The sequence below is a fragment of the Pagrus pagrus genome (genome assembly GCF_965226575.1).
Source record: "Pagrus pagrus genome assembly, chromosome: 6".
NCBI lineage: Eukaryota > Metazoa > Chordata > Actinopteri > Spariformes > Sparidae > Pagrus > Pagrus pagrus.
In genome coordinates, this window is record NC_140190.1 from 10,573,664 (window position 1) to 10,585,410 (window position 11,747).

General features: G+C 37.7%; 1 protein-coding gene across 3 annotated transcripts in view; it reads right to left on the minus strand.

Annotated features, from left to right (window-relative positions):
* The window catches only part of pip5k1ca (phosphatidylinositol-4-phosphate 5-kinase, type I, gamma a), a 67,133-nt gene extending 56,537 nt beyond the window's left edge, over positions 1-10,596 (minus strand). For all 3 annotated transcript variants that reach the window (XM_084353986.1, XM_084353984.1, XM_084353985.1), the window contains exon 1: positions 10,232-10,596. In XM_084353986.1, the coding sequence (XP_084210112.1) occupies positions 10,232-10,364 (133 nt within the window). In that variant the 5' untranslated portion in view covers positions 10,365-10,596. The remainder of the gene's footprint in view (positions 1-10,231) is intronic.
* Between the last annotated feature and the right edge of the window lie 1,151 nt (positions 10,597-11,747).

Below are 11,747 nucleotides of genomic sequence, written 5' to 3' on the forward strand. Positions count from 1 at the left end.
TTCCCAAACAGCTGCAGGTTTAGAAAAAAGTGTAATGATTATGGCCAAAATATGTATACAGTGAGTAACAGGAGACATTGCTGAACCATGTGATGTGTTTTTTATTTCTGTAGAGTGAAAAATGAGGGCACAAGAGCGAGAGACAAAACCGGTACCGTCTGCTCCACTCCAGAGATTTAGGCGCAAAGTTAACACTGCGCCTTATGGGGGAGTTGCTGGAGTGCTTGCCGCTCAAGGGCTACTACAGCCAAAAGTTTAAGTTCTACATCTGAAATAAGAACATCATCTGAAAGCCAACAAGATTTCCTACATTTCTATGTATATATTGTCTATGTGAAGTAAAAGATGTGGGACCCAAATCAAGCTGAAGAGAGTTTTTTCTAAAGTTTTTGCAGCTGCTCTCCACTCTAGCGATGATGTCACCCACTCTAGCTCACGCAATACACACCCATTATAAACCCAGAAGAGGAGCTAAAAATCCTTCAAACTAAAACTGTGATAATTTCAAAACCGTAAAAGATTTTCAAAAACTAAACACATGCCTAATAGTTCAAGGTCTTGTGACTATTTTAAAGTTGGAACGGTGTATCTAGCTCAAAGTATGAGGGAGCAGAAGAGGTTGAAAGTCCATGAGTTTTGAGGAGGATTTGAAGATTTTCCCATTTGTTTCCATGTTAAATTTTTTTTTGAAAAAGCTGAATATTTGAAAAAGTTGAAAAGCTAAAAAGCTGAAAAGTATAAGGCTGAAAGAGCTTAAAAAGCTGAACATTTTGATAGTTGAACGGTTTCTATAGCTGAATGTATGCTGAAGTAGTAGCAGAATGAAATTTGAAAAAATCCCCATAAGGATGAATGGGAAAAAAATTTGGTTTTAGTTTTGAAAAAGCTGAATATTTGAAAAAGTTGAAAAGCTAAAAAGCTGAAAAGTATAAGGCTGAAAGAGCATAAAAAGCTGAACATTTTGATAGTTGAACGGTTTCTATAGCTGAACGTATGCTGAAGTAGTAGCAGGGCGAAATTTGAGAAATTCCCCATAAGGATGAATGGGGAAAATTTTGCAGAAAAAGCTGAATATTTCCAAAAGTATAAAAGATAGAAATACCAAAAATACAAGCAAGAATGTCCTTAATGAGCTGCACATTTTGATAGTTGAATGGTTTCTGTAGCTCAAAATTTGAAGGAGCTGAAGAGAGCTGAAAAACGTACGGAAGCAGGAATAATAATAACTAGAAAAATTGTATTTCCTGCGAAAATACAGTGTGAATGCTGATTGCTGAAGTGATTTCGCAAAATCTGCTGAATGTGCTGGAAAACACTTGCCTAATCCACAAAACATGCATAAAACTATGAGAATGAATAGTCAAGAATTTGCAGGAAAAGCTGATTTTTTTCAGAAGCTGAAAAGGCAGAAAGGCTGAAAAGTACAAGGTTGAAAAAGCTTAAAAAGCTGAACATTTTGATAGTTGAACGGTTTCTCTAGCTGAACATGAAGCTGAACATTTTGATAGTTGAACGGTTTCTATAGCTGAACATGAAGCTGAATATTTGAGAGCTGAAAAAGTTGAAAAGCTGAAAAGTAATAGACTGAAAGAGCTTAAAAAGCTGAACATTTTGATAGTTGAACGGTTTCTCTAGCTGAACATGAAGCTGAACATTTTGATAGTTGAACGGTTTCTATAGCTGAACATGAAGCTGAATATTTGAGAGCTTAAAAAGTTGAAAAGCTGAAAAGTACAAGGTTGAAAGAGCTTAAAAAGCTTAAGATTTTGATAGTTGAATGGCTTCTATAGCTGAACATAAAGCTGAATATTTGAAAAAGCTGAAAAGGTTGAAAAGCTGAAAGTAATAGGCTGAAAGAGCTTAAAAAGCTGAACAGTTTGACAGCCAAACAGTTTCTGTAGCTGCACAGATGCTGGAGCAGTAGCAGAACCAAAGTTGAAAATGTCCCCATAAGAATGAATGGGAAAACACCTCCCAAACACCTGCAGGTTTAGAAAAAAGTGTAATGGTTATGGCCAAAATATGTATACAGTGAGTAACAGGAGACATTGCTGAACCATGTGATGTGTTTTTTATTTCTGTAGAGTGAAAAATGAGGGCACAAGAGCGAGAGACAAAACCGGTACCGTCTGCTCCACTCCAGAGATTTAGGCTCAAAGTTAACACTGCGGCTTATGGGGGAGTTGCTGGAGTGCTTGTCACTCTAGGGCTTCTACAGCCAAAAGTTTAAGTCGCACATCTGAAATAAGATGATCATATGAAAGCCAACAAGATTTCCTACATTTCTATGTATATATTGTCTATGTGAAGTAAAAGCTGTGGGACCCAAATCAAGCTGAAGACAATTTTTTAACAAGTTTTTCCAGCTGCTCTCCACTCTAGCGGTGATGTTCCGCACTCTAGCTCACGCAATACACACCCATTATAAACCCAGAAGAGGAGCTAAAAATCCTTCACACTAAAACCGTGATTATTTCAAAACCGTAAAAGATTTTCAAAAACTAAACACATGCCTAATAGTTCAAGGTCTTGTGAATATTTTAAAGTTGGAACGGTGTATCTAGCTCAAAGTATGAGGGAGCAGAAGAGGTTGAAAGTCCATGAGTTTTGAGGAGGATTTGAAGATTTTCCCATTTGTTTCCATGTTAAATTTTTTTTTGAAAAAGCTGAATATTTGAAAAAGTTGAAAAGCTAAAAAGCTGAAAAGTATAAGGCTGAAAGAGCTTAAAAAGCTGAACATTTTGATAGTTGAACGGTTTCTATAGCTGAATGTATGCTGAAGTAGTAGCAGAATGAAATTTGAAAAAATCCCCATAAGGATGAATGGGAAAAAAATTTGGTTTTAGTTTTGAAAAAGCTGAATATTTGAAAAAGTTGAAAAGCTAAAAAGCTGAAAAGTATAAGGCTGAAAGAGCATAAAAAGCTGAACATTTTGATAGTTGAACGGTTTCTATAGCTGAACGTATGCTGAAGTAGTAGCAGGGCGAAATTTGAGAAATTCCCCATAAGGATGAATGGGGAAAATTTTGCAGAAAAAGCTGAATATTTCCAAAAGTATAAAAGATAGAAATACCAAAAATACAAGCAAGAATGTCCTTAATGAGCTGCACATTTTGATAGTTGAATGGTTTCTGTAGCTCAAAATTTGAAGGAGCTGAAGAGAGCTGAAAAACGTACGGAAGCAGGAATAATAATAATAATAATAAATTCCAGAAGAACAATAGTGTGAATGCTTTGAAGCATTCACACTAATAACTAGAAAAATTGTATTTCCTGCGAAAATACAGTGTGAATGCTGACGGCTGAAGTGATTTTGCAAAATCTGCTGAATGTGCTGGAAAACACTTGCCTAATGCATAAAAAAATGCATAAAACTATGAGAATGGTCAAGAATTTGCAGAAAAAGCAGATTTTTTCAAAAGCTGAAAAGTAAGAAAGGCTGAAAAGTAATAGGTTGAAAGAGCCTAAAAAGCTGAACAGTTTGATAGTTGAACGGTTTCTATAGCTGAACATAAAGCTGAATATTTTAAAAAGCTGAAAAGGTTGGAAAAGCTGAAAAGGTTGGAAAAGCTGAAAAGGTTGAAAAAGCTGAAAAGGTTGAAAAGCTGAACAGTCTGACAGCCAAACAGTTTCTGTAGCTGCACATACGCTGGAGCAGTAGCAGAACCAAAGTTGAAAATGTCCCCATAAGAATGAATGGGAAAACACCTCCCAAACTCCTGCAGGTTTAGAAAAAAGTCTAATGGTTATGGCCAAAATATGTATACAGTGAGTAACAGGAGACATTGCTGAACCATGTGATGTGTTTTTTATTTCTGTAGAGTGAAAAATGAGGGCACAAGAGCGAGAGACAAAACCGGTACCGTCTGCTCCACTCCAGAAATTTAGGCTCAAAATTAACATTGCGCCTTATGGGGGAGTTGCTGGAGTGCTTGTCGCTCGAGGGCTTCCACAGCCAAAAGTTTAAGTCGCACATCTGAAATAAGATGACCATATGAAAGCCAACAAGATTTCCTACATTTCTATGTATATATTGTCTATGTGAAGTAAAAGCTGTGGGACCCAAATCAAGCTGAAGAGAGTTTTTTCTAAAGTTTTTGCAGCTGCTCTCCACTCTAGCGATGATGTCACCCACTCTAGCTCACGCAATACACACCCATTATAAACCCAGAAGACGAGCTAAAAATCCTTCACACTAAAACTGTGATTTTTTCAAAACTGTAAAAGATTTTCAAAAACTAAACACATGCCCAATAGTTCAAGGTCTTGTGAATATTTTAAAGTTGGAACGGTGTATCTAGCTCAAAGTATGAGGGAGCAGAAGAGGTTGAAAGTCCATGAGTTTTGAGGAGGATTTGAAGATTTTCCCATTTGTTTCCATGTTAAATTTTTTTTTGAAAAAGCTGAATATTTGAAAAAGTTGAAAAGCTAAAAAGCTGAAAAGTATAAGGCTGAAAGAGCTTAAAAAGCTGAACATTTTGATAGTTGAACGGTTTCTATAGCTGAATGTATGCTGAAGTAGTAGCAGAATGAAATTTGAAAAAATCCCCATAAGGATGAATGGGAAAAAAATTTGGTTTTAGTTTTGAAAAAGCTGAATATTTGAAAAAGTTGAAAAGCTAAAAAGCTGAAAAGGACAAGGCTGAAAGAGCATAAAAAGCTGAACATTTTGATAGTTGAACGGTTTCTATAGCTGAACGTATGCTGAAGCAGTAGCAGGGCGAAATTTGAGAAATTCCCCATAAGGATGAATGGGGAAAATTTTGCAGAAAAAGCTGAATATTTCCAAAAGTATAAAAGATAGAAATACCAAAAATACAAGCAAGAATGTCCTTAATGAGCTGCACATTTTGATAGTTGAATGGTTTCTGTAGCTCAAAATTTGAAGGAGCTGAAGAGAGCTGAAAAACGTACGGAAGCAGGAATAATAATAATAATAATAATAATAAATTCCGGAAGAACAATAGTGTGAATGCTTTGAAGCATTCACACTAATAATAATAATAACTTTAATAAATTCCGGAAGAACAATAGTGTGAATGCTTTGGAGCATTCACACTAATAATAAATTCCAGAAGAACAATAGTGTGAATGCTTTGAAGCATTCACACTAATAATAAATTCCGGAAGAACAATAGTGTGAATGCTTTGAAGCATTCACACTAATAATAATAACTAGAAAAATTGTATTTCCTGCGAAAATACAGTGTGAATGCTGATTGCTGAAGTGATTTTGCAAAATCTGCTGAATGTGCTGGAAAACACTTGCCTAATGCATAAAAAATGCATGAAACTATGAGAATGAATGGTCAAGAATTTGCAGAAAAAGCTGATTTTTTCAAAAGTTGAAAAGGCAGAAAGGCTGAAAAGTAATAGGTTGAAAGAGCTTAAAAAGCTGAACATTTTGATAGTTGAACAGTTTCTCTAGCTGTACATGAAGCTGAATATTTTGATAGTTTAACAGTTTCTCTAGCTGAACATGAAGCTGAATATTTTGATAGTTGAATGGTTTCTATAGCTGAACATAAAGCTGAATGTTTTGATAGTTGAACGGTTTCTATAGCTGAACATAAAGCTGAATATTTTGATAGTTGAATGGTTTCTATAGCTGAACATAAAGCTGAATGTTTTGATAGTTGAATGGTTTCTATAGCTGAACATAAATCTGAATATTTTGATAGTTGAATGGTTTCTATAGCTGAACATAAAGCTGAATGTTTTGATAGTTGAATGGTTTCTATAGCTGCACATGAAGCTGAATACTTGAAAAAGCTGTAGAGGCACGAAGCTGAATATTTGAGAGCTTAAAAAGTTGAAAAGCTGAAAAGTACAAGGTTGAAAGAGCTTAAAAAGCTTAAGATTTTGATAGTTGAATGGTTTCTATGGCTGAACATGAAGCTGAATATTTGAAAAAGCTGAAAAGGTTGAAAAGCTGAAAGTAATAGGCTGAAAGAGGTTAAAAAGCTGAACAGTTTGACAGCCAAACAGTTTCTGTAGCAGCACAGATGCTGGAGCAGTAGCAGAATGAAATTTGAAAATGTCCCCATAAGAATGAATGGGAAAACACCTCCCAAACAGCTGCAGGTTTAGAAAAAAGTGTAATGGTTATGGCCAAAATATGTATACAGTGAGTAACAGGAGACATTGCTGAACCATGTGATGTGTTTTTTATTTCTGTAGAATGAAAAATGAGGGCACAACAGCGAGATACAAAATCGGTACCGTCTGCTCCACTCCAGAGATTTAGGCTCAAAATTAACACTGCGGCTTATGGGGGAGTTGCTGGAGTGCTTGCCGCTCGAGGGCTTCTACAGCCAAAAGTTTAAGTCCTACATCTGAAATAAGACCATCATCTGAAAGCCAACAAGATTTCCTACATTTCTATGTATATATTGTCTATGTGAAGTAAAAGCTGTGGGACCCAAATCAAGCTGAAGAGAGTTTTTTCTAAACTTTTTCCAGCTGCTCTCCACTCTAGCGATGATGTTCCGCACTCTAGCTCACGCAATACACACCCATTATAAACCCAGAAGATGAGCTAAAAATCCTTAAAACTAAAACTGTGATAATTTCAAATCCGTAAAAGATTTTCAAATTTTGAAAAACAAGTTCAATAGTTCAAGGTCTTGTGAATAGTTTAAAGTTGGAATGGTGTCTCTAGCTCAAAGTATGAGGGAGCAGAAGAGGTTGAAAGTGGATGAGTTTTGAGGAGGATTTGAGGATTTTCCCATTTGTTTCAATGTTAAATTTTTTTTTGAAAAAGCTGAATATTTGAAAAAGTTGAAAAGCTAAAAAGCTGAAAAGTACAAGGCTGAAAGAGCATAAATAGCTGAACATTTTGATAGTTGAACGGTTTCTATAGCTGAACGTATGCTGAAGTAGTAGTAGAATGAAATTTGAAAAAATCCTCATAAGGATGAATGGGGAAAATTTTGCAGAAAAAGCTGAATATTTCCAAAAGTATAAAAGATAGAAACACCAAAAATACAAGCAAGAATGTCCTTAACGAGCTGCACATTTTGATAGTTGAATGGTTTCTGTAGCTCAAAATTTGTAGGAGGAGATAGGTGCTGAAAAACGTACGGAAGCAGGAATAATAATAAATTCCAGAAGAACAATAGTGTGAATGCTGTGTCAGCATTCACACTAATAAATTCCAGAAGAACAATAGTGTGAATGCTTTGAAGCATTCACACTAATAAAAGGAACAGAGTTCAGGTGAGCTTCAACTCAGGTTTCCCCCAGGTTACATTTTAAACCCCACAAGTCACATGATAAATCTGTATTTAAGAGACACTCTTGGCTACTTTGGTCAGTAAATTCCTTCCAAAAAACATACTACTGGTTGATATTAATGAGTGAAATCACACAGATGTACAATGTTGGAGTGTTTGTTTACTCTGCAATAGCACAGGAATTACTACAACTATAAGGGGCCAGAACAGTGACCCATTTGGCATCGAAAACAAAATCTGAACATTGGCATTGAAACACTTATGTTGGAAAAAGTTGTATCGGCACAGAAACATATATTTGACACAGACATAAAACCAAAACACTAAACACAGGCATGGAAAATTATTTTATTTTACTTTGATATTCTTTGTATTTTGACGTCTTTCGATGACAACCTTCTAATTTTTTTTCATGTCATGTTGTTTTTACGCTGTCTGGTTAATACAACTTTTTTGAATAGAAGTGTTTCAATCCCAATGTTTCCTTTCTCAGTTCAGGTTTTGTTTTAATTACAAGTTATGGGGTAAAGTGTGTGCAGCAAATGGCTGTTTACGAAAGTTTGTATTAGAAAATGTCTGACAGAGTGATAGTGAGTAGCTTATGAAGCAAAATAACTCCTTGCTTGTTTCACCAGATGAATTGTTGTGAGGTATTGACTACACTGCCTTTTCCCCTAATGGGACTTCTTAAGCACTCATAAAATGCGGCCCTAATAGCACATAAGGGCAGTGGATGATGGGCATAATTCAAATATGCCTTGGCTCAATAATATTTGAAACCAACTCACCCGACAGCAGGAGCTTTATTATCATTATAACCTCAGCTTTATTCATCGAGAGGATAAATGAGGTTACAAGGGTACAGATGTGGGTATGTTGAAAACAAGAAGCTTAAGCAGTCAGCAGCGTCTTTGAGTCACTAAAAATACATCATATAGTGAAGACATGAATGCCAACTGTCTGTTAACCGTCAACCTGAATACATTTGGCAGGGTTGCGCCGTACTCAATAATGCATCTGTTTACGGCTCTTCATGTGCGAGCTCTTACTTTCTCTCGGGTAAGGTCTGTGTTTTCCATCGCATGTGAAGGTGCACTGACTGAGCAGGTACACACTTGTGAAAATACCGCAGATACATGAAACGCGTGCCAGCAAGAATGCTAGAAAAGAGCATCTGCAGCCAAAGGCACCCGACGTCCATTTTTTCACCCTCTGATACAGCTGAGCTCGACGAGTAACCCTCACCAAACTGACGGCCCTTTGATTCTTGAGCCTGTTCTGTGTGGAGATACTGAGCTCTTGTCAAAGTCAGCACTTTTTCCTCAGCAGGGACAATGAAAATCCCCAAAAAACGTGAGCAGTGAATGCAACATGGCTGTCTGATGTTAGGACTCAAGAGCCTAACATTTCTAAAGGCATGTATTTACAGACACTTATAGTATTTTTATGTTGATGATGCAGTTGTTTATCACGATGGCCAAGACATATATTATACTGATTTCCAAAATGACAACTCATTATCCTCATTTGAGAATTATTGCTCTAGATGACCCCTAGCGGATGGGTCTATAATAGTGAATAGAAACTAGATGTGATAAATTCAGGTTTAAACCAACATCAAAGAACGGACTGAGATATTGTTGGTAGTAGTATAGTTGGTAGAGCGGGCGCCCAATGTGCAGAGGCCTTGTCCTCGCTGCAGCGGCCCAGCGTTCGAGTCCGATCTGTGGCCCTTTGCTGCGTCTCTAACTACAATCATTAGATCTTAGAAAAGTCATTTAGTCAGTTTGGGATGAGCCCTGTGTTAGCTAACTCGCAGCTTAATGTTGACGTCAGAAAACCCTGACTGTACTGAAAACCCTCTAATTGTCAAAGGTCAATTTCGAGGAGTTCGAGGCTGACATGGATATTTGAGTGTATAAAATCTGATAATAATATGTTGGCTGATATTCATTTACAAGCATGATAACAAAGACACTGCAGGAACTGGCTTTCTATAATGACATTTCTTGTTCCTCATCAACCATTGACCAACATATACACAAAACCAAAACATGGCCTTTTATAGGCCTTTTTCACCAAAGACAGTTCAGCCATGTCACAGGAGTAAAGCACAGGTGTAAATAATCCAATTAACGATGGTTGTACTCTATTTAGCTTCGTGGTCATGATCCCGGTATTGCTCATGCCACCTCACTGTCACACAGCCATGGCTTACTGGGGACACCTGAATAGAGCAGAGCTATTGTAACGTTGTCAGTAACACCTGTGCTTCTCCAACTATGACAAGAAGAAATGTCTGCTGAGAAAAAGGTGTGCCTGAGTGTTACAAAAAAAAAAAAAAAGCACTCTGAAGGAAAAAAAACCCCAAAATGTCTGGCATGGCTGTGGTTTGTTCATCATTCCTCCTCCTTGCCTCAGAATTGTGGATTTTCTAGCTCCAGTAGATGCCAAGATGATGGAAAATGGTTAGCCTAACATAAAGCCTTAATGGTTTCTTCATGATATTCATGTTTTCCTGCTGCCAGTGGGTGACAGGTGGTGATTATTCTAGAAGCCCAAAGCAGGAAAAGGCGAGGGGAGGGAGAGCTGAGAGAAGGGGGTCAGAAACCCTCCCTGTCTATCCCTGCCTGACAAAACCTTGTTATTACACATATTTACAGTTGGACCATATGGATATCATTTAGCTCTGTCAAACACCTACTCATTACCTCGCCATGTTTTGTTTGTGCTGCTGACAAAGTCACGACTGGACCGAAATGAATGTGCTATAAACATATGGGTAGTAACACATCTATATAGTACCTAACTTTACCTGTTTCCCCTCATCCTGTCAGCTAAGTTAGCTAGTAGCTTAGCTTACCAATTCCTTGCTAGCATAGATGAGTCGGGACTTTCTGGTCACAGCAGCACATTCAAATGGAAATGGATGTCAGGGTGATGAAATAAACATTAAAATGACGGGTAGGTTTTTTATTCGAGAGGTGATAAAGTACCCATGTCTGCGGCGTCCATCCCGTAGCTAACTCCGACGACCGTGTCCCCATCATCGGATGCTGCGGTCACTGATAGCGGGCTCCCGTCCCTGGCCTCCGACAGCCCGACCGCTCCCTCGGCTGCTGCTTCCATTCAGCCTCCCGGAGGAAAAACAGGCGAGCCCTCCGAAAGAAAGAGGCGCAGCGACGGAGCGAAACCGGCGGGAGAGAGAGAAAAAAAAAAAGGTAGGAGTGCGCTGTTTGATATGTGGGAATAATCAAACGGAGGGATGTGTGGTAGTTATCCGCGATGGTCCCTTCATCTGTGCGGTGTTTCCTCACGACGGCGGCGCACGCTTCGCTCCTCTCAGGTCGACTGCACCGCACTTGCTGCCGCGGCTCCGCTGCTGCTGCCTGGTTTTGTGCTGGACGCTGTGGCTCCCTCTGCAGGAGGCGGAGGGGGACTGCAGCCCGGAGCTCAGGGTGTCCTCTCGGGATGCTCTGAATCACACGCAGGGGTCAGCCAACTTTAACTGATGGGAGTCTGACTGGTTGCGTTACATTTATTATCTGTTTGTTTTATTTGGTTGTGCACCAAAAACCAAATAAGCCACTCTAAAAGTCACATTTTCTCATCTTGGCTCTGACCTTTTCACCTCTGCAGCTTAATCACACAGTAGTGTTATTGGCTCCTAAACAAGTAGCGTTTCTCCTTTATTATAACACATTTATTATTGGTTTGCTCGCTGACAATGTGCTGTCCATATGACCCAGATTTAAGGGTATCATTACAAGACATTCACCAGACTAATGAGTATTAATATAATAATAATAGATTTTATTTAGTATGTTCAAAAATAGAGTTTACAAAGTGCTTTAACAGACAAAGCAAAAGCAGGAAACTCAGGAAGACAATTTAACAGAGTAAACAGCCCAGCATAGCAGAAACAAGCCCAGACTAGAGAGAAGTTGAAACACAACATGCAAAACAAAGAAAGCTAATGTTAATAAACACAAATGAGGAATAAACCAAGAGGATTTGAATACAAATACAATGGATGAGGACAATGAAAAGACTAAAAGGATAGAGAGTAATGGGAATTAAAAGAAGACAACTTCATATAAAAGCATGTTTGTAATAAAAATGTCTTTTAAGAAGAAAAGAGAAAAAAAAGTTACTGATTTAAGCCTCTACTGAAATGTGCATTGTTTTTTTTATACTATTTTTTAAATGTGAAACTGCTCATGATGCCATTTTGATCAGGACCTTGCTGGCTAAATAAAGGATGAATCAAATTAGATAAAATATTACGATACTAACAGGTATCTGAATTTATAATATACAACTTTTTGTCTTTTTATGGCTTCGTTACTGGGTGAGGTTTGTCTAGTCTTGGCCTGTAGACCTCAGCTGTTTTAATCTGAGTTATTCTTAAATCCAGGTAATCAGATTTTTGTGTAGTAGAAAATTGTGAGTACATAAATAGTTTTTATTTTATTTCCTTTTAATCATCTGGTGATCCCTAAGAATAATCTT